The following is a 23,508-nucleotide window of genomic DNA, read 5'->3' as shown; positions in this document are numbered from 1 at the left end:
AATAAATTTAATAGTTAAAATACTAACTGCTTTTTTTGAAAAATGCACAGACCTGTCGATTAGTAATTCAAATCGAAATTTTTTACGTACAATAATAATGTATACAGGGTGTCCCAATTTAGAGATATGATGTCACCGTTGCTTTTCTTAAATGGCAACACTGTCATTTTGATAGGGTGTGTAAAGTTATGCATAACTGCAAAATATCAACTTTTTATTCCCTACCATTTACAAGATAATAATAAATAACAAAGTTATGTCTGTAGTATTTCAAATCTAAATTTTTACATACAATAATAATGTATACAGGATGTCTCAATTTAGAGATATGATATCATCGTTGATTTTCTTAAATGGCAACACTGACATTTTGATAGCTATTTTGATAAGGTGTGTAAAGTTTTACATATCTGCAAAATGTCAAATTTTTATTCCCTACCATTTAAAAGATAATAAAAAATGACAAAGTTATGAAAAACTAGTAATCAAATAATTGAATTTAATTATATTATTTTTAATTGAATTTAAGGATATTTTAAGATATTGTCAAATAGTCAATGGGCAACATTATGAGCATTTGCTTAATTCTTAACTGAAATAACTAAAGTCAATTATGTGATTACTTGTTTTTCATAACTTTGTTATTTTTTATTATCTTGTAATGTTGGGGCCACAGTAACGTCTAATGCCGTTAATTAACGCATTATTTGCTATCTCTGTAATGCAAATAATGCGTAACGGCATTAGACGTTACTGTGACCCTAGCATAAATGGTATTCTTTTTCTCATGATCATCTTTCAGTGCGTCACAGTTTTTCGATTTCTCTCTAACGCATTAAATTGTATGTGACAGAAAAAAAAGGCAGGTCTGTGAATACTTTGGTAATTATTCTAGTTCGGTGATTATTCTAGTTGTCGATAGATGGCGCCATAATCAAAAAAGAATTATTTATTAAATAAAATAATAATATTATCAATATAATCTGTACAATTTATAAGACTATACAAATTAAAGAAAACACCATTTTATAAATGCAATAGACACAATTGATTTGGTTTTATTCCAAATTGAAAATAAAATTTGACAACTGTCAGATTTAACTAAAATGTCACGTTAGAATAAATGTCATAAATGTGTATTATCACGGACTTACCTTTTTTTCTATAATTTGTGACGCACTGAAAAATGTTCATGAAAAGGAGAATAGTAAATAAAAATTTGATATTTTGCAGTTATGTATAACTGTACATACCCTATCAAAATAGCTATCAAATGACAGTGTTGCCATTTAAGAAATCAACGATGACTTCATATCTCTAAATAGGACACCCTGTATACATTATTATTGTATGTAAAAAATTTCGATTTGAAATACTAATCGACAGGTCTGAGCATGTTTCAAAAAAACAATTAGTATTTGAACTATTGAGTTTATTCCAAATTACAGACTCACTCTGTATGAATTAGGTATTTATTTCAATATTACAAAGTCTATAGCAAATTATGTAAAAAATACCCGTGTTGAGCTGGCCCCCCCCCCCCACTTGCAAAAATTAAAAAACAAATAGCCCTGATTTATGAGCTATTTATGAGCTCTCATATTCCGCAAACTAAAAATTTTGAGCTCGTTCCACTGAGCAGGAATTTAATACCCTAGTCAGGGTACCTGAGTCAGCCCCCCCCACTACTTAAAAATAGGAATATTGAATCGGTTTTTGCGGCAGAATTACGAGCTATTTATGAGCTCTTGAAATTATATAGTTTCGATTTTTGAGCTCATCCCCTTCACCCCCAAACAACCCTTTAATTGATTTAACTTAAGAGAAAGATGCTGAGAAAACTTAAAATATATCGTATTGCGGATATAATTCCTATAGCTTATATACTCTAAGAATAAACTATTAAATCAAGGGCATTTCGATTATTGAGCTACAACCCCTTCGCAAGAAAACCACCCTATCTTCCCGGCTTAAGAGAAAGTTGTACTTAAAATGCGTTAAACTAATTATTTGGCGACTACATATCATTTCATAATTTATAAGCTTCCAAATTACGCGCATTTAGATCAGCAAATTGCAATTTATTTTGTATAGTGCAGTCACTGAAGGTAAAAATCAACGATTACCTTCAATTTCGGTGAACCTTCATCGATTTTCACGAAAATTGTTCAGTGGTTAGAGGATACGTCAAGAAACAAAGGTGACATGGTACCATCTTGCGCCTTTACCCTGAGGGTGGATACCGCCCCTTCTCCGGGGTGAAAATTATTTTATAAAAAATAACTGCACAAATCAATAAAATAACAAATTAAAAGCAAAATTTATTATATAAAGTTAATAAAATAAGTCAATACTTTTTAAGTTATTAAAGATCAAAGATTTTAATTATTTGTGAAAAAAAATGCATATTTTAAAGAGGTTTTTTGTAAATCACTGAAAAACTGTAAGTTTTTACAAAAAAGTTAATAGTAGTTTAATTCGTATAGCTTATATTCTAAGAATAATCTCTAAAATCACGCGCCTTTCGATTATTGAACTACAACCCCTTCGCAAGAAAACCATCCCATATTCCCGGCTTAAGAGAGAGTTGTTCTTAAAAAATTTAAATTGATTATTTGGCGACTACATATCGTTTAATAATTTATTAGCTTGCAAAATATACGCATCTCAATTATTGAATTGCCATTTTCTTTCTATAGTGCAGTCACTGAAGGTAAAAATCAACTATTACCTTCGATTTCGGTAAATCTCCATTTATTTTCACGAATTGACAATAACAACTTGGGGTTTTAGCCTGGGGTATATGTCACCCCTTCTCGGGAGTGAAAATTACTTTATTAAAAATAACCCCACAAATCGAGAGAGGGACAAAGTGTAAGCAAAATTTGTTACATAATGTGATTAAAATAAATCAATACTTTTTGAGTTATTAAAGATCAAATATTTTAATTTTTGGAAAGAAAATGCATGCTTTAGAGCGATTTTTCATAAATGACTCAAAAACTGTAAGTTTTTACAAAAAAGTTTTCATCACTAAAATTGAAGCTAACAAAAAATATAATAAATTGCTTACTTGAAAAACCTTTAATGTTAATTTAAAGTAAGTTATTGGTAATTAAATGTATATTTTTTTCCGCGACTGTTCAAATCTAAGGGTTCAAGCTTAAATAACGGGAAAAAGATGCAATTTATAACACTTAGGTACTAAATACTTGTCAAAGTACTTAGAAATACCCATCAAAAATAAGATCCAGAAAAAGTTGATAGTTTCAAAATCCGCTCACCAATTTTCGTGAAAATGAATGGAGATTTACCGAAATCGAAAGTCATAGTTGATTTTTACCTTCAGTGACTGCACTATAGAAAGAAAATGGCAATTCAATAATTGAGATGCGTATATTTTGCAAGCTCATAAATTATTAAACAATATATAGTCGACAAATAATTAATTTAAATTATTTTAAGTACAACCCTCTCTTAAGCCGGGAATATGGGATGGTTTTCTTGCGAAGGGGTTGTAGTTCAATAATCGAAAGGCGCGTGATTTTAGAGATTATTCTTAGAATATAAGCTATACGAATTAAACTACTATTAACTTTTTTGTAAAAACTTACAGTTTTTCAGTGATTTACAAAAAACCTCTTTAAAATATGCATTTTTTTTCACAAATAATTAAAATCTTTGATCTTTAATAACTTAAAAAGTATTGACTTATTTTATTAACTTTATATAATAAATTTTGCTTTTAATTTGTTCTTTTATTGATTTGTGCAGTTATTTTTTATAAAATAATTTTCACCCCGGAGAAGGGGCGGTATCCACCCTCAGGGTAAAGGCGCAAGGTGGTACCATGTCACCTTTGTTTCTTGACGTATCCTCTAACCACTGAACAATTTTCGTGAAAATCGATGAAGGTTCACCGAAATTGAAGGTAATCGTTGATTTTTATCTTCAGTGACTGCACTATACAAAATAAATTGCAATTTACTGATCTAAATGCGCGTAATTTGGAAGCTTATAAATTATGAAATGATATGTAGTCGCCAAATAATTAGTTTAACGCATTTTAAGTACAACTTTCTCTTAAGCCGGGAAGATAGGGTGGTTTTCTTGCGAAGGGGTTGTAGCTCAATAATCGAAATGCCCTTGATTTAATAGTTTATTCTTAGAGTATATAAGCTATAGGAATTATATCCGCAATACGATATATTTTAAGTTTTCTCAGCATCTTTCTCTTAAGTTAAATCAATTAAAGGGTTGTTTGGGGGTGAAGGGGATGAGCTCAAAAATCGAAACTATATAATTTCAAGAGCTCATAAATAGCTCGTAATTCTGCCGCAAAAACCGATTCAATATTCCTATTTTTAAGTAGTGGGGGGGGCTGAGTCAGCCCCCCCCCCCCACTAGGGTATTAAATTCCTGCTCAGTGGAACGAGCTCAAAATTTTTAGTTTGCGGAATATGAGAGCTCATAAATAGCTCATAAATCAGGGCTATTTGTTTTTTAATTTTTGCAAGTGGGGGGGGCCAGCTCAACACGGGTGTAAAAAATTGATAAAACAGAAACACTATGGTGAGATTAGTAAACTATGGTGGAATTAGTAAAATATCGTCGGATGTCAGCAAGTAAAAAGACCAAGTATGAGGTGGATAGACGAAGTGAGAACCAATGCTAAAAAGATAAAGAGGGTAGATAACTGGAGGAGAGCAGCCAAAGGGATACTTGGAGATGGATGCTGGGGGAGGTCAAGGCCTGAGTTGGGCTGTAGAACCTTAGGAGAGAAATGAGTAGAACTAGATCTTCATAACCAGCATATACAATGATCAATAATTCTAAGTTTATGACTATAAAAGTTATCATTTAAGGGGAAAGGCGCAAATATTTCAATGTGTTTTAAATATATTCATTTTTATTTCGAAACCTGAGAAAACTAATAAATATTTTTGAAAAATTTAAACGCAGAATGAAAGATTACATTATAACTGAGGGCTGAAAGTCCCTGAAAACTTCTATAATATTTATTTTAATAAGTTACAGAGGTGAAAATAAAAGGGAAATTTTAGTGAGATTTTTAATTGCAAATATTTCACTCAAAAGAAACTTTTTATTTATTCTAAGGGACTTTCGGCCCTCGGTAATAACGAAATCTTTCATTCCGCATTTAAATTTTTCAAAAGTACTTATTAGTTTTCTCAGGATTCGAAAAAATGAATATGTTTAAAGCACACTGAAAATTTTGACAGGCAACATTTTGCACCTTTCCCCTTAAAGAATGGAAGTGAAAATCGCTCATATAAGCATGTACTTACCTTTCCCTCTTTAGTTAAACAAACTGTGTGCATGCCCCCAGCGCAAATGTCAACAACTTTATGATCTAAGGGTACTGCAGCTGGTCGACTTTTTTCTAGTATATCCGGTCCTAGTCCCAATTGTCCCACATCTCCTGCTCCTGTGACTAATACTATGCCCTCCACATCAAGTTCTGGCAAATGTACACTTTCTAAGGTAACTGAAATATGAACAGATTAACTATCATTTATAAAGTATAAATTTTGCTTTGTTTGAAATTGTTTTTATTGATATTACCAAAGTCTCTTACTGGTAGATGTATGTTGTTTATAGCTCTATCTACAAAGTTATCTATAAAAACTGTCTGCATAGTTTAAGTGGTGGTTCCTTAGCTTCAATTTCAATAACAGTAGTAATAGGAGTAGATTTTAAGTAACCAAGACACAAGTCTTAAATATCTATTCTTTGGGGTTTCAATTTTGAAAGGCAGAATGTACAAAACAGTTGTCAGACCAATAATAATATACGCAGCAGAAACACGACCTGATATAGAGATCAAAAGCGATGCTAGAAACAGCAGAGATGAAAACCCTTCGAAAATTGATAGTAAGACAATATGGAACAGGGATAGAAGTATAGATATATTATGACAGAGATGCAAGGTGAACAACATTAATAACTATGTAAGAAACAAGAGTAAAATAGAACGACCACATTATAATAGACCGATCAGGGAACGCAAAATTTTACGAAAACCTCCAAAAAAATAAAGGAAGGATGAAAATTTGGGAATAGGTAGTTGACATTGTCTAGATATTATTATATAAGAAAAAGTTTACAATTCTACATCCCCTCCATTTTACAAAAATTGGAAAATACGGGGTGAAAATTTTTTTCTCGGAGGTGAAAAAATATACGTTCAAAATAAGTCCGGAATTGGATAAAATGACTAATTCTAAGTAACTTTTGTTCTATAGAGTTTTTTACTAAGTCAATACTTTTTTTTTATTTATTTATTTATTATTCAAACAAACTATTAGTTTTTTTACATGAATAAATATTACTTATATACATAGTTTCAAAGTACAGAGTATACATTCATCAGTAATTAATTAAAGAAAAGTAAACATCAATAAAAAAAAATAACAAATATATAGCTATTATGAAGAACTGTAGAGTATGAACATCATCAACGGTAGTGAAAGCTGTAAATTTATTAGATGAACAAATTAATAATTCCAGTTACTATTTTCAATCGAAACTTAGCAGGAGAATCAGCCCAATTTAAATTGAATAATTCATTAAAGTGGTTTGCCAACCGGAACATGGTTACAAGAGGTGATCTATTGGTCGAAAAAACTTGAGGTATGTGAAACATAGGGCTAGAGCGCATTCTTCTGGCTGGTACGTTAAATTTAACCAATTCAAGCAATTCGGTAGAATTAATTTTGTTATTAATGATCTTGTATAAAAAAAGTCAATACAGAGATTTGCCTCCTATTCTCTAGCGATAAAATTTTAAATTCTTTTCTTAGGCTGGATGTTCTAACAGTATGATAATCAGGATACCTACGGAATTTTCTTAAATAAAGGGACCTCAAAAATTTATTTTGTATTTTTTCTAACCGCTCTAAATTAGTTTGATACTCTGTGTACCACACTTGTAACCCAAATTCTAATTTGCTCCTTACTAGAGAATAATATAATATTTTGAGCGTATTTATGTTAGTAAAGTTATTTGACTGTCTTATTATATAACCCAATGTTCTATTTGCAGATTTTGCGATATTTTTAATGTGGTTACTAAATGATAACATACTATCGTACGTTATCCCTAAATCTGTTTTTTCTGAGTCCCGCTGTAGACTTTGTTCATTCATTAGGTAATCGAATAAGCACGGATTTTTTAAACGCGTTATTGACAATACAGAACATTTATTTATATTAAAATGCAATTTATTTTGACAACTCCATTCATACACCTTGTTTATGGCTTTCTGTAACATGACACAATCTCTAACTGTTTCAACCCGCCTGTACAATTTCAGATCATCTGCAAACATTTGATACATAAAATATTTAAATACCTTAGGTAAATCATTTATAAAGAGTAGAAACAGTAGTGGCCCTAGGTTGGATCCTTGCGGAACCCCCGAATTCATTTCGTATTTTCCAGATGTATTCCCATTGTGCTTAACTACTATGGGCCATTCCACGAACATACGCCTGTTTTGGATTACTTCGACAACGAATATTTTACTGTGCAACATAAGAAGTACGAAAGTAAATGGCGCTAATAATTATAACAATAAACAACAATGTAATTTGCAATTTATTTCGTTCTTCTTATTTTGCACAGTAAAATATTCGTTGTCGAAGTAATCCAAAACAGGCGTATGTTCGTGGAATAGGATATATGGCTCTATTTTCTAAGTAATTTTTTATTAATGTAAGAAAGTTTATTGATAGTCCATATCTGCTTAGTTTTTTTAACATAATATCATGATCCACTTTATCAAAAGCTTTTTTGAAATCCGTGTATCAAGTTGAGATTTACGTTCAATAGTTTCTAATGCATCGTTAGTAAAAAGGAATAGATTGGTATTACTTGATTTGTTGGCAACAAAGCCGTGTTGATGTGGTACTATAAAATTTTCAACATAACGATACAGTTTACAATAAATTATTTGTTCCAACAATTTAGCTGGAGAGCACATAATTGATATAGGCCTATAATTTTCAACGTTCATTTTATTCCCGGATTTAAATATGGGTGAGACAAGTCCCGTTTTCCACATTGAAGGAAATACATTAGTTGATAATATAAGGTTGTAAATATGTAGTAAGGGCTGTCGCACCCACTCACCACACGCTTTGAGCATAAAAGCAGGTATTCTGTCAGTTCCCGCAGATTTCTTAGGTTTTAATTTATTTATCGCATTATTGAAATCAGTCTCATCAACTGAGTCTAAAATAGAAGTATCATTTGTTATATCCATATCTCTATTAAAATTTAAATTATAAGAAGGTTTCTCCTCTGCGTATGCTGATGCAAAAAATGTTGCAAAACTTTCGGCAGTCCGTTCTTCCGGTATATCTTGTCCGTTGTAATAATATTTATCACTGTTAGACGTCTTTTTATTATTTCTAATACAATTCCAAAAATTATTTACATCAACACTTATCTCATTTTCTATTTTATTTATATATTCTTTTTTTTGTCTTAATTAATTTACTTACCTCTTTTCTACATTCTATATATATTTATTTTTGTAATGATCAGATATATTTTTTAATTTTCTGTATCTGTCTTTTTCTTTTAGCGCCCTATTTATGTCAGGTGTAAACCAAACCGGTCTTAATTTCGTATTTTTATGAAAAACATTTTTTGGAACGCACTCGTCAACAACCCTATTCCAGCTATCATAAAAATTTAGTACAGCCTTGTCTACATCAAATTTTTCTTCCAATACCGCATCCCAATTCATGTCCCTAACACGTTCACTAAAGGTTAAAAAATCAGCTTTTTTATAATTTAGTCTAGTTACAATTTCCGTATTCTTTGATGTAATGCTTCTTTCTATATTTATATTAATCTCAAGCGAGGGATGATATATATCTTCATTAATAAAAGGCAAAAAGTCTTTCAATATTTCTAAAATTATTTTCAGATGATATTACCAAATCCAACGTTCTGTCCTGAAAGTTTTTAATGTTATTATATAATACATACCCATTAAAATCCATAAATTCTTGAAAAATTTCTAAAATATTATTGGATACGTCCAAGTTATATACAGTGCCCGTGATGGCTTTTATATTAAAATCTCCGAAAATATACGTATTATCAGAATGTGTTAGATTATTCTGTAAAAATGCAAAAACCGCTTCGTATACATGTGATGGGCTTCCCGAGGGAATATATAGAGCACAGAAGTTATATTTGTTTTGACCAATTTTCATTTCAATAATAAGCGCTGCAAACGATGTATTATTTCTAATAATTTTCATTATTTTATGTTGATTTTTTACTGCGAAAAATACTCCGCCTCCGGTGTTTTTATTTGTAAATACTAAGTCCCTATCACACCTTACCAGTTTATATGTGGCCAGATCTATTATTTCCCCATCATGCACTCCCGCCTGCAACCATGTTTCAATCGCGATCACAATATCAAAGTCGGCAGCCATAGAGTTTCTATAAAAGTCAGTACATTTGGTGTTCAACCCTCTACAGTTCTGAAAGTAGACATTAAGGTACTGTGACATACCTATTATATAACATGTAAGCCCCCTATTGCAAAAATAAAATAAAAACGAAAATAAACATTGTTAGGCAATTATCCAGTAGAAAATAGTTCACAAACATAATTATTGTATCAAATTTAATCAACGCCCTGTAAAAATAATTTCATTATACAAACTCTACAAAAAAGTTTACAAAAATTTATAAAACCATATCATTTGATGACCCACACGTGTGTAATGGTCTTTTCGAAAAAAATAAAATAAAAAGAAATAAAATTTATACATTCTAACAAAAATTTGAGCACTAATTGGATTGACAAAACAAAAACACTAAGTTATCTTTAATGATATAGCCATTATTCTCACTTGTTTAGATATTATTGAAGTCTTTAAACATTTTAACAGTGTTGTCATGTTTTATGAAAATTCTACCATTTTTAGACCAAACTTTTTGTTGCCCATATTTTTCTTTAGCAGATTTTAGAAGTTTATAATTTCGATCACTAAGATTTTCATTAATGTATATACCTGTACCTTTTAACGACTTTTTCACATTATATATCTCCTTCTTCTTTAATAGTGAGACGAAGAAAACAATAACAGGTCTAGAACGAACTTGTTCATTATTGACTTTACCAATTCTGTATATGTTGTAGATTTCCCAGTGTGCACATTTAATGTTTAAGGCTTCGTTAAAGACTGTTAGTATTTTGGACATTAAATTTTCATTTTTTTCCTCCGTTACTCCAGAAATTATCAACGAATTTTCTCTTCTCTTCTCTTCCATCTCTTCATATTTCGTGGCAAGGTTTTCAATATTATTTTTATTTGAATTTGCAGTCGTTTCAATATTAGTACACTGCGTCATTAAGTTGTTCAATTTTTCATTTATGACTTCAAACTGTTCAAAGATCTTATTCAATGTTTCATCAGTTTTCGCATTCAGCCTTGGAACAATTTTATTTAGAATAGTTATTTCGAGTTATTTGCGAGTGAATGTGCTCATTTCTAACAAAAAAAAAAATGTTTTTGGTAGGTTTTTCGGAGATAACTCAAAACGTAAGTATTTTAGCGAAAAAAATATTCTTAGTAAAAATATAGCTTATAAAAAATTGGAAAAAAAATGGTGTATGCGTGAGGTCACTTTTTGGGGAAAATTCATTACAACTTTTTAAAGTGTTTAAAACAAGGTTTATTTTTGTTTTAAAAAAAAAAACTTGCTAACATTAAAAGTAAGTGAGTTACGCTCAAAATATTGTTGGTCCTTTATATTTTTTCGTAAAAAAATGGCGAAAATCGCCCCTTAATTAGCTTCTCAAATAAAATTAATCATTACCGCTTTACAAGTTACTTTAATTATGTATTGTTTATGTTATCTATAAGTTTCGTTGGTTCAAAGTGCTCAGTTTTGAAAAAAAAATGGGTTTAAAATAGAATATTTCTTTTTAATTTTGAAAAAAATCGTAATTGTTTATGGAATTAACTTAAAAACAATTAGGAATACCAAAAATCTCAAAGAGTAATAAAATGTACGTTTTGCTTTTCTGAATATTTTTGATTTTTTGTTTTCTTGTTAGACAAAAATTGGTTATGCTATGGCTGTTCAAAATTTGCCTAAACTCGTGATTAGTTACTCGTTCAAGCCATTTTAACTACAGCTTTTTTAAAACGAAGCACTTTGAACCGATTAAACTTACAGATCATATAAATAATACATAGACAAAGTAACTTGTGAAGTGGTAATGTTAAAATGTATATGTGACGCTAATTAGGGGGTGATTTTCGCGATTTTTTATCAAAAAATAAAAGGGACCTTTGAGCGTAATTCACTTGCTTTTAATATTACAAGTTTTTTTAAAAAACAAAAATAAACCTTTTTTAAACACTTTAAAAAAGTTAAAATGAATTTTCGCCTAAAAGTGTTTTGGGTTATTTCACATTGAAATATTCGATTTGGAATTTGACGAAGAAGAACCTACTTTTCATTAGCTGCAACTCTGCTTCTACTGGGTCTACAGACCTTATGTATACACCATTTTTTTCAATTTTTTATGGGCTATATTTTTGCTAAGAATATTTTTTTCGCTAAAATACTTTCTTTTTGAGTTATCTCGAAATAAACTCGAAAAACAAATAACTCGAAAAGTATTGACTTGTGAAAAAACTATATAGAAGAAAAGTTGTTTAGAATTAGTCATTTTATCCAATTCCGGTCTTATTTTGAATGTATTTTTTTTTCATATTCGAGAGGGGGTTTTTTTGTAAAATGGAGGGGATGTAGAATTGTGAACTTTTTCTTATATAGTAATAAACAATTTCAACTACCTATTCCCAAATTTTCATCCTTCCTTTATTTTTTTTAGGGTCAGATTGTTCTTTGATTGGGCTATAAGTTGAATGAAAACAAATGAAGAGTACAGGGGAAAAACAAGGAATGCCACTTTTTCATGACTTTTGGCTTTACTCACCATGTGGAGAAAACACTGAGGACTATCGACTGGCTTATCAATTCAGGGCAATAACCAGGAAGGTGAGTATACAGAGAGAGTCTGTAATTTGGAATAAATTCAATATCTCAAATACTAATTGTTTTTTTGAAAAATGCTTAGACCCGTCGATTAGTATTTCAAATTGTCCTTTTTGACATACAATAATAATGTATACAGGGTGTCCCAATTTAGAGATATGACGTCATCGTTGATTTTTCTTAAATGGCAACACTGTCATTTTGATAGCTACTTTGATAGGGTGTGTAAAGTTATACACAACTGCAAAATATCAAATTTTTATTCTCTACCATTTACAAGATAATAGAAAATAACAAAGATATGTCTGTAATTTGGAATAAATTCAATAATTAAAATACTAATTGTTTTTTTGAAAAATGCTCAGACCCGTCGATTAGTATTTCAAATTGTCATTTTTGACATACAATAATAATGTATACAGGATGTCCCAATTTAGAGATATGATGTCATCGTTAATTTTCTTAAATGGCAACACTGTCATTTTGATAGTTATTTTGATAGGGTGTGTAAAGTTATACACAACTGCAAAATTTCAAATTTTTATTCCATACCATTTACAAGATAATAAAAAATAACAAAGTTATGAAAAACAAGTGATCAAATAATAATTGAATTTAATTATTTCAAATAAGCAAATGCTCATAACGTTGCCCATTGACAATTTGACAATAATTGAGGGCAACATTATGAGTATTTGCTTAATTGAAATAATTAAATTCAATTATTATTTGATTACTTGTTTTTCGTAACTTGGTTATTTTTTATTATCATGTAAATGGTAAGGAATAAAAATTTGAAATTTTAAAGTTGTGTTTAACTTTACACACCCTATCAAAATGAAAATGTTGCCATTTAAGAAAATCAACGATGACGTCATATCTCTAAATTAGGATACCCTGTATACATTATTATTGTATGTCAAAAATCACAATTTAAAATAATAATCGACGGATCTGAGCATTTTTCAAAAAAACAATTAGTATTTTAATTATGGAATTTATTCCAAATTACAGACATAACTTTGTTATTTTCTATTATCTTGTAAATGGTAGAGAATAAAATTTGATTTTGTAGTTGTGTATAACTTTACACACCCTATCAAAATAGCTATCAAAATGACAGTGTTGCCATTTAAGAAAATCAACGATGACGTCATATCTCTAAATTGGGCCACCCTGTATACATTATTATTGTATGCCAAAAAGGACAATTTGAAATACTAATCGACGGGTCTGAGCATTTTTCAAAAAAACATTTAGTATTTGAGATATTGAATTTATTCCAAATTACAGACTCTCTCTGTATAATAAATTTTCTACGAATTTGTACACGCAAAGAACGATGATTATGCATTATGTATGCACAATGTAAAAAATATAATGAATAATACTGGCGAAATTCTCACAAAAGAAAATGAAATAATGAACAGATGGAGAGAATATTTCCAAGAGATGCTACAAACTCACTGCTATCAAGAAGAAAACCATTAGGTCTGGATCCCGCGTATGAAAAAAAAGTTGATTAATAGCAAGCTGAAAATTTGTTAATAGCTTAAGTGTGTCTAGTCGGACAAACTTTGATGTATGGAAACACTGGAACAGGGGAAGTTTTATTTGTGAAACAGGTTAAAAATTTGGAACGTCAGACTGCAAAAACATCCCATGTATTTTGTCGGACAGAACTTCCAATTGATTTGTTACCCTTTCATTAAACTGTCATGCAAAAATCAGACTGCTATTTATCACCAAATGGGCATTTTAATGAGTGGAACACGTAGAACATGTCAAATGACAGGAATTATGACAGGTGATAAATAGCAGTCTGATTTTTGCATGAGAGTTTAATGAAAGGGTAACTCAATTGGAAGTTCTGTCGGACAAAATACATATGACGTTTTCGGGGTCTTACATTCCAAATTTTTAACCTGCTCCACAATTAAGACTTCCCCTGTTCCAGTGTTCCCATATATCAAAGTTTGTCCGACTAGACACCCTTAAGCTATTAACAAATTTTCGGCTTGCTATTAATCAACTTTTTTTTCATACGCGGGATCCAGACCTACATGTGTTGAATCAAAGAATAGATGATAATGTAGATCCTATAATCATAAATGAGCTGCAAGAAGCTGTCAAAACACCAGGGTATTAACAGAATAACCAGTGAAATGATGAAAAAAGAATGTGTGTGTACTTTGTATGCACGTAAGAAGTTATACTTCTATTATATGATTTCTTAAAAATAAATATACTTTAAACAGTTTGTTTTAATTTTTTTAAACATCAAACTAATTTTGTGCTTACCGCTTTCAAAAAAATAAAAAAAAGTATAGGATTGCACTGGATTCGAACTCACGACCTCTCGATCTCTGGCCGAATTAGTCGAGGCATTGAAGCACAAAAAAAGGCCTTACTCTCGATTTTTGGCGCAGTAAGACGGATTTTAATGCAGTTTGGTGCGTTGGATTCGTGAGAATGTCAGGAAATTTTGTGAACTATTGTAATGAATAAGAAATCTGAAATTGCATTTGTGCATAAGAAAAATTCATTTCAAAAGTGCATTTTGAAATAGGCAATTATTATAAATTTGCAACCCGGTAAATAGGCAACATCCCAATTAATTATTTTAATTATTTTTAATTATTTTTAATCATTTATAAGTCCATATAATAATAGTCTAAGATGTCAATAACCATTAATAATAAACAAAAAAAATTTCCTTATGTGGGAATCGAACCAAGTACTAACAGGTCCGTAGCTAAATACACATACCGCTAATCTACGCAGACACTTGCTAGACAACGGCGATATTAGGTATAAACAAAACAAATTGATAAGTAAAAATTGTAAAGAAAATTACTACATACTTAAATGTATTATAAAATTAATATATTCCTAAATTTTAGAAGAAACATTCGTAAATAGGTATTATTAATATCTATTAATGTTACTAAATGAAATATAAATATTTTGACGTTTCACAATTTGACAATTCACTTTTAATGCCAGTAATGTCTAAGATCATGGAAAAAATAATAGAAAAAAGACTTCTACAAATACTAACCGACAGAAATATGATACCCGACCACCAATTTAGCTTTAGGAAAGAGCATGGCACCGTTGAACAATTTCACAGAGTGGTCAACGTTATAAATAAAACATTTGAAGAAAAAAGTTACTGTTCAGCAGCATTCCTCGATGTTAGCCAGGCTTTTGATAAAGTTTGGCATCAAGGACTGTTGTATAAACTGAAAAAGAACTTACCAGAGGAACTATATACACTCCTTAAGTCGTATTTATCAGAAAGATACTTTCGAGTGAAGTTTGAGTCAGCCTATACAAAACTATATCCCATCAGATCAGGGGTACCGCAAGGAAGTGTTCTGGGACCGCAACTGTATCTGATTTACACAGCCGACTTACCCACAAATCGTGATACAACGACCACCACCTTGATCTGGAAACCAAAACCGTCAGTGAAGTGATAGTGGAGTTAAGTGCAAAATACATCGTACGTCTTGAAAGCCACGCGAATGTGCTTGCAATTAATTTGTTAGACAACAGTCAGGAAACAAAACGGTTAAAGAGACAGACACCATTAGATTTACCGCACAGACATTAATATTGTTACAGTAGCTAAAGTTAATATATGTAATACAGTAATTTAATATTATCTCTATAGAGATGTGTGGCGCTGGTCACAATCTCTTCATGTCATTATTTCTCAGATAAAATGTGCCTATTGTTATATGTTATAACAGATTGCCTAATAAACATTAATAAAAAAAAAAAACTTTTAACTGCAGTGCCTTAAAATTTTTAAAGCACCGGTGCTTTAAACTAGCATTTTTAACGCTCCTATGGAGTGCTATAAATTGCATTTTTAACACGTTTGTAGAAAAATATATTTAAAAACACTAATATATTCTTTCCACACCTTTTCTGGACTGATAAATACATAAATTAAAACATTTAGTAACGAACTCCATACTGCCTGTGTGCGCAGATTACTAAAATTTCACCCTCAATGAAATCGCGCCTAAAGAAGTATAACTTCAAAAAGGCAGTATAACTATTAACTAACCTTTGTTTGTTGTTTCTCTTCCCACAAATTTTAAAACGCAACAACCATACATAACCAAACCGTCAACCGTCCACACCACAGCTGTGCTACAGCTGCCATATTGGATAATGTTTGACATGTCATTTGAACATCCAATCAGAACAAAGTTATAATGCGCATGCGCCCAGATCATACGTTTTAACATATAAAAATTCACCCTCATATCGCGCGTAAAGAAGTATAACTTCAAAAATTAGACAAAATGCAACAGAGTTATCACTACAGATATTTAATAGAGAATAACACAGATACCAATTGACTGGCAGAAAGCAAAGATAGTAACGACTTATAAAAAGGGCGATAGAATGGATTGCAACAACTACAGAGGAATAACATTCTTAAGCACTGCCATGAAAATATACGAAAAGATACTGAACAAAAGAATAACCGGAAAAATTGACAGCACACTTGATGGATCACAAAGCAGATTCAGAAAAGGCAGAAGCACCCATGATCATGTATTTACCATCATCATCATCATTCTCTTTGCCTTATCCCTATGCGGGGTCGGCTTCCCTAATTGCATTTCTCCACACAATTCTATCTTGGGCCATATCAATGTTAATCCCCTTTACCAACATGTCCTGCCTTATCGTCTCCCCCCAGGTCTTCTTTGGTCTTCCTCTCCTACTCCTTCCAGGAATCTGCACTTCAGCTATTCTTCGTATTGGGTGGTTAACGTCTCGACGTTGAACATGACCAAACCATCTTAACCTATGCTCTCTCATTTTGGCATCAATTGGTGCCACACCTAGACTTCCCCTAATATACTCATTTCTAATTTTATCCTTCTTTGTCACTCCACTCATCCATCTAAGCATTCTCATTTCCGCCACATGCATTCGCTGTTCCTCTTTCTTTTTCACTGCCCAACATTCAGTTCCGTACATCATAGCTGGTCTTATGGCTGTTTTATAGAATTTTCCCTTCAGCTTCATTGGAATTTTTCTGTCACACAACACACCACTCGCTTCTTTCCACTTCATCCATCCAGCCCTAATTCTACTGCATGCATCTCCATCTATTTCTCCATTACTCTGTAATACCGATCCTAGGTACTTAAAACTATTGCTTTTTACAATCATTTCACCATCCAAAGATACCATTTTATTTGTAGTAGCTCCATCTTTAAATGAACATTCCAAATACTCTGTTTTTGTCCTACTAAGTTTTAAACCTTTTTCCTCCAGAGCTTGTCTCCACTGTTCCAGTTTTTGTTCTAAGTCTCTTTCACTATTTCCTACTAACACGACATCATCAGCATACATTAAGCACCATGGAATGTTACCCTGTATTTTCGCTGTTATCTGGTCCAAAACTAATGAGAATAAATACGGACTAAGCACAGAACCTTGATGCAATCCTACTTTCACATGAAATTTATCAGTCTCTCCCACACCTGTCCTAACACTAGTCGTTACTCCCTCATACATATCCCTCACAATCTTTACATATTCACCAGGGACTCCTTTCTTATTGAGTGCCCACCACAGAATCTCTCGAGGAACTCTATCATATGCTTTCTCAAGATCAATGAATACCATATGAGCGTTTGTTTCTTTACTCCTGTATTTTTCCATCAACTGCCTTATAATGAAAATTGCATCTGTTGTTGATCTACCCTGCATAAAGCCAAATTGATTCTCGGATATTTCGGTTTCTTCACGTATCCGTCTATCAATTACTCTTTCCCATATTTTCATGGTGTGGCTAAGCAGTTTTATAGCCCTGTAGTTTGTACATTGTTGTATATCTCCCTTGTTTTTTTAACAGGTACCAGTATACTGCTTCTCCATTCGTCTGGCATTTGTCCAACTTCCATAATTCTATTAAATAGACCTGCTAGCCACCTTGTTCCTGTCTCTCCCAATGCTCTCCATACTTCCCCAGGAATATCATCTGGTCCTACCGCTTTTCCTTTCTTTATTTTTTGAAGCGCTTGAGCCACTTCCTCGTTGGTTATTTTGGTGACCATTGCTGCTACTGTCTCCGTTGACTCTACAGGCTGTCTGTCAAATTCTTCATTTAATAAGCTGTCAAAGTACTTTCTCCATCTCTTTTTGACATCCCTTTCGTGAACTAGTATTTTATTATTTTCATCTCGGATACATCTAATCTGATTAAAATCTTTTGCTTTCTTTGCTCTCTGTTTGGCTATTTTATATATCTTCGTTTCGCCTTCCCTGGTATCAAGTTGATCGTATAGGTTTGAATACGCTTCTGCTTTAGCTTTTGCTACTGCTACTTTCGCTTTCTTTTTGGCGACCATATAGTTTTGAAGATCTATGTCCGATCTGGTTTCTTGCCACTTTTTATATAATTTTCTCTTCTCTTTTATGTTTCCTTGTACTTCATTTGACCACCACCAAGTCTCTTTATCTTCAAACTTCTTTCCTGACGTTTTCCCAAGTATTTCAATAGCCGTCTCTCTAATAATATTGGCCATTTTTCTCCAAATTGTGTTAGGGCTTCCTTTCATGTTCCAACATATTTTTTCTACTATTCTTTCCCTGAATAGACCTTCCTTCTCATCTTTTAGCATCCACCACTTGATTTTTTGTGGTCCTCTCCGATATTTTTGTTTAGTTTCGCTTTTTACTTCGATGTCCAGAACAAGCAGCTTATGTTGTTGGCTTACTGTCTCACTAACTATTACCTTGCAGTCCTTGCATTCACGTATGTCTTCTTTCCTTATCATGAAGTAGTCTATTTGGGATTGATGTTGTCCACTTTTGTAGGTAATAAGTTGAGTTTCTCTCTTTTTAAAGAATGTGTTAACAATCGCCATATCCAATGCTGTTGCTAATTCTAGCATGTCATCTCCAGCTTCATTTCTAGTTCCAAAGCCTAATCCCCCATGTATTGTTTCATATCCTGTCTTGGCTTGGCCCACATGTGCATTGAAATCACCTCCTATTATAACTTTCTCCTCCGCTGGAATATCACTCAGTATGTCTCCCAATTGATCATAGAAAGCTCTTCTTTCATTCTCACCCAGACCTGTTTGAGGAGCATACACACACACAACATTCAATACCTCTTTATCAATTACAAATTTCACTGACATCATTCTATCACTCGTTCTTACAACATCTACTACGTTATCTTTCATTTCACTATCAGCAATTATACCAACTCCATTTCTAGTGTTACTACTCCCTACATACCACAATTTATATCCATCACCTAGTTCTTTCGCCCTTTGTCCTTTCCACCTAGTTTCTTGAATACAAGCAATTTGAACTCTTCTTCGTTTGAGCGCATCCACTAACTCCAGACTCTTACCTGTAAGACTACCAAGATTCCAAGACCCTATCCTGATTTTTCTAACCTGCAATGGTGTTCCCCCTGAGATAGTCCTCACCCGGAGATCCGAATGGAGGCTCATTTTACTTCCGGAACATTTTACCTCAGGAGATGCCATCATTTCAGTATAAGTTTTTATTTCGTTTGGAGAAGGTCTTTTCATTATTATGGCCTGAAAAGATTTTTGGATATTTGATGCCTGAATGCCTTTTCTATCAGCACCATACCCTGCCCTGTCCTGCACGTTTAGCCAATACACCACCAATGCAACCAAAGTGCAGTATTACCCCACACCCGCCTGCATTTTTCTGTATAGGCCAGGATCCCTACTGTAAGGACTGCCCTATAAGCCAATGTATTGTTGCCCGTATCCCGCCACTAGGAGGCACGTACTTCATTCGGGATACAGTGATCATGTATTTACCATTAAACAAATAATAGAAAAATATCAATCAACAGGAAAAAAGTTGTATATGGCATATACAGACCTTGAAAAGCTTTTGACACGGTACCAAGACAAACATTATGAGAAATATTAGACAGAGAGGTACTAGTAACAAAATGATAAGGATAATTAAAAACATTTATAACAACAACATGAATTGTCATCAGACAAAAAAGAATATCAAAACCATTTACTACAAACGAGGGTCTCAGACAAGAAGGAGCACTATTTATAATAAAATATGAATGAGAAAACATGAGTGGAAAAAATTCATCTGGATTATAGAAATTTAAGAAGGGTAGAGATTTCACAAAAGTTGTGGACAAAATAAAGGAGAAAAGATAAATATAAAAATGGAAGAAGTAAATATACAGCAAGCACGAACCTTCCAATACTTAGAAGTCGAATTAGAACACAAAGGAAAGCAGGAAACAGAAATTAATAATAGAATCTAAATAGCCATGAACCTATACTATGCAATGAGCAATAAATTCATAAATAACAATGAATAACTAAAAAAACAAAAATTAATGTGTTCCAGTCAATATACAGGGTGTTTCATTAATAATTGTCCACATAATAACTGGATATGAATAATAATAAAAGCACAAAATACGAAGATTTAACCTAAAGCAGCCTAAAAAAATGTGGTTCCTTACTGAGTTACAGGGTGTTTTATCTAAAAATTTAAAAATTCATTTTGCTCAGCATTTTAAAACTGTTCGACGTATCCTTTTCATACTTGGCAAGAAGTATAGGTATTATACAAACTACTAAATTATGTTAAACAAACGTTTATGGCTATTACCAGAGGCGTACGACGGGGGAAAGTGAATGGTTGACCCTTTCCAAATTCTACGCCACTGGCGAAATTGCTATTTTAAATCAATTTTTGGATTCTCCAATACTTTCTATTAAAATAATATACTCTTCATTCGTAACGATAAAGGTATTAGTTTTCGAGATATTTGAAGTTAAATATGAAACGGCACAGTTATTTTGATCAGTGTATTGTGTCGCTTCATATTTAATTTCAAATATCTCGAAAACTAATCATTTTATCGTTACGAATGAAGAGTATATTATTTACATAAAAAGTATTGAAAAATCAAAAAATTACACTAAAATAGCAATTTCGTCAGTGGCGTAGAATTTGGGAAAGGTCAACCAGTCACTATCCCCTGTCGTACGCCTCTGGTAGTAGCTAGAAACGTTTATCTATTTTAATTTAGTAGGGTGTAAAGTACCTACACTGTCTGCCAAGTATTATAAGGATACGCCAAATAGCTTTAAAGTACTGGGTACAAACAATTTTTAAATATTAATCATATGAATCGTATCATAAATTAATCAAAATAACTGTGCCGTTTCATATTAAACTTCTAATATCTCGAAAACTAATGACTTTATCGTTACCAATGAAGAGTATATTATTTACGTAGAAAGTATTGTAAAATCTAAAAATGGCACTAAAATAGTAATTTCTCTAGTAGCGTAGAATTTGAGAAGGGCCAACCATTCACCATCCCCTGTCGTACGCCTCTGGTAGTAGCTAGAAACGTTTGTTTATCACAATTTAGTAGGGTGTCTAGTAGTCGCACTTTCTGCGAAGTATGAAAAGGATATGTCGAATAGTTTTAAAATTCTGAGCAAAAAAATTTTTTAAATTTTTAGATATAACACCCTGTAACTCAGTAAGGAACAACATTTTATTTAAGTGTTTTAGGTTAAATCTTCGTATTTTGTGCTAAGGTTTCTCCATTTACTATATGGACAATTATTAATGAAACACCCTGTATAGGCCTGTATTAACATTTGGTTGCAAGTTGTGGGTTCGGAAAACTCAAATAAGAGAAGATTAAGAAACAGAGTAAATGTTAGAATTCAGTTATTGGGGCCATCTTCAGAGAATGGAAAATACAAAACGGGTGAAAGAAATTTGGCAGGCAAAAATGCAAAGAAAGGTATACCATGACAAACATGGGATAGAACCACTGGCGAAGCGTCCATGTAACCACTGTTACCATTGGTAACAGTTAAAAATCTTGCAAATAAATATGTATTTTATGACGATGAATAATTCCATTTATTATTTTATTTTATTTTTACCAATAGAAATATATTATTATATTATGTGTTAATAGTACCTAATTCAGTAAATAGCCAGACACACGAAAATATTGGCGAGTTTATGTGACTCAGTTGCACTTTATTATATTCTGTTACCAGTCTCATTTGTGGTGACAATGAATGGTTATCTCGCTGTCGCTCGGGCGGCTCAGGACCGGCTAGTACTGAAAATTTAGAAGGAGCGATGGGCGTAAGCGCGCTGTGTATATCAGTAGGGCTGTTACCAGATTTAAATTTGCTAACAGTACCTATAATAAAAAGTGTGCGTGCAGTTCACCATGGATGAGTGTCACTGCGTAATCGATCAACTACTTGAAAAGTAATTCTGATTGAAAAATAAAATAAGATTATTGAAAATGAAAGACCTATTTTAAACAATTTAAAAAAGGAATTTAAAAAATTAGCTCGATATTTTAAATTTAGTTGGTACAGTGAAAATCCTTGGTTATGTGGTTGCAAGAAAAATAGACTGTATTGTTGGCCATGTCTTCTGGTTTTTACAGAAAAATGGGTGGACCAGGTTCACGATTTAAATAGTTTTAGAGTTTTAAAAAAGAGACATGAAATTTCTCCGTTGATTCAGTTTGGCAAAACAAGAATCAAAAGTTCTCTTAACCAAGCATTTAAAGCAAATATTGCTAAACATATAATGAGTTTGTCAAAAAAATAGATAGGTACTCGTATATCCTTAGCTCACTTATAATAGATATGTACCATATGTTTTTTGGCCGAACAAGAATTAGCGTTTCGTGGTCATTTTGAGGGCAACGGCTCTGACATTCGAGGCAATTACAGGGAATTGTTAACATTAATTGCCAAAAAAGATCAAAAATTTTGCCAACATCTAGAAACATCAACTGTTTTTTCGAGAGTTTCAAGTGATATACAAAATGATATTATTGAAGCTATATGTATATACATTTAGCCATATCTTCATTTTTTTAAATAAGATTTTTTGCATCTGGTTTTGGTAACACTTTAGAAAAAGTCACGCGTCGCCACTGGATAGAACCCTTAGAAACATATTGAAAAACAGGAGAACAATGTGGACAGAAGCAAGGACGCTGGCCAAAAATAAGAAGGAATGGGTAGAATTTGTACTTAATGTAAATATATAGCAGAATACTAGCCAAGTTTAAGATTAGGTTTGATATGCATATCGAGTTGTTTTTTTGTTGTATTATAATGTATTGTTAGAAGAACAAAATGGCTTTCGTGCAGACAGATCCTGTATGGACAGCATATTTTCTCTAAAGCAGGTTATTGAGAAAATATTATCCCACAACCTTTCCACCCATATAGTCTTTTTAGATCTGACAAAGGCATACGATAGTGTACCACTTTCCACTTACCAGTACAACAACTTTACAAAAATATGATGGTAAATATTAAAACTGGAAACAAATTAACAGGGAAAATTTCCATTAGTAAGGGTCTAAAACA

General features: G+C 32.1%; 1 protein-coding gene across 2 annotated transcripts in view; it reads right to left on the bottom strand.

The window, feature by feature from the left end:
- LOC114329778 (regulator of chromosome condensation) overlaps positions 1–23,508 on the bottom strand; it is a 47,203-nt gene that overhangs the window by 22,108 nt on the left and 1,587 nt on the right. For both annotated transcript variants that reach the window (XM_028278988.2, XM_028278989.2), the window contains exon 3: positions 5,310–5,509. In XM_028278988.2, coding sequence (XP_028134789.1) covers positions 5,310–5,509 — 200 coding nt within the window. The remainder of the gene's footprint in view (positions 1–5,309; positions 5,510–23,508) is intronic.

The sequence above is a fragment of the Diabrotica virgifera genome, chromosome 9 (assembly GCF_917563875.1).
Source record: "Diabrotica virgifera virgifera chromosome 9, PGI_DIABVI_V3a".
In the NCBI taxonomy this organism is placed as follows: Eukaryota; Metazoa; Arthropoda; class Insecta; order Coleoptera; family Chrysomelidae; genus Diabrotica; species Diabrotica virgifera.
This window is presented reverse-complemented; position numbering and strand designations above follow the sequence as displayed.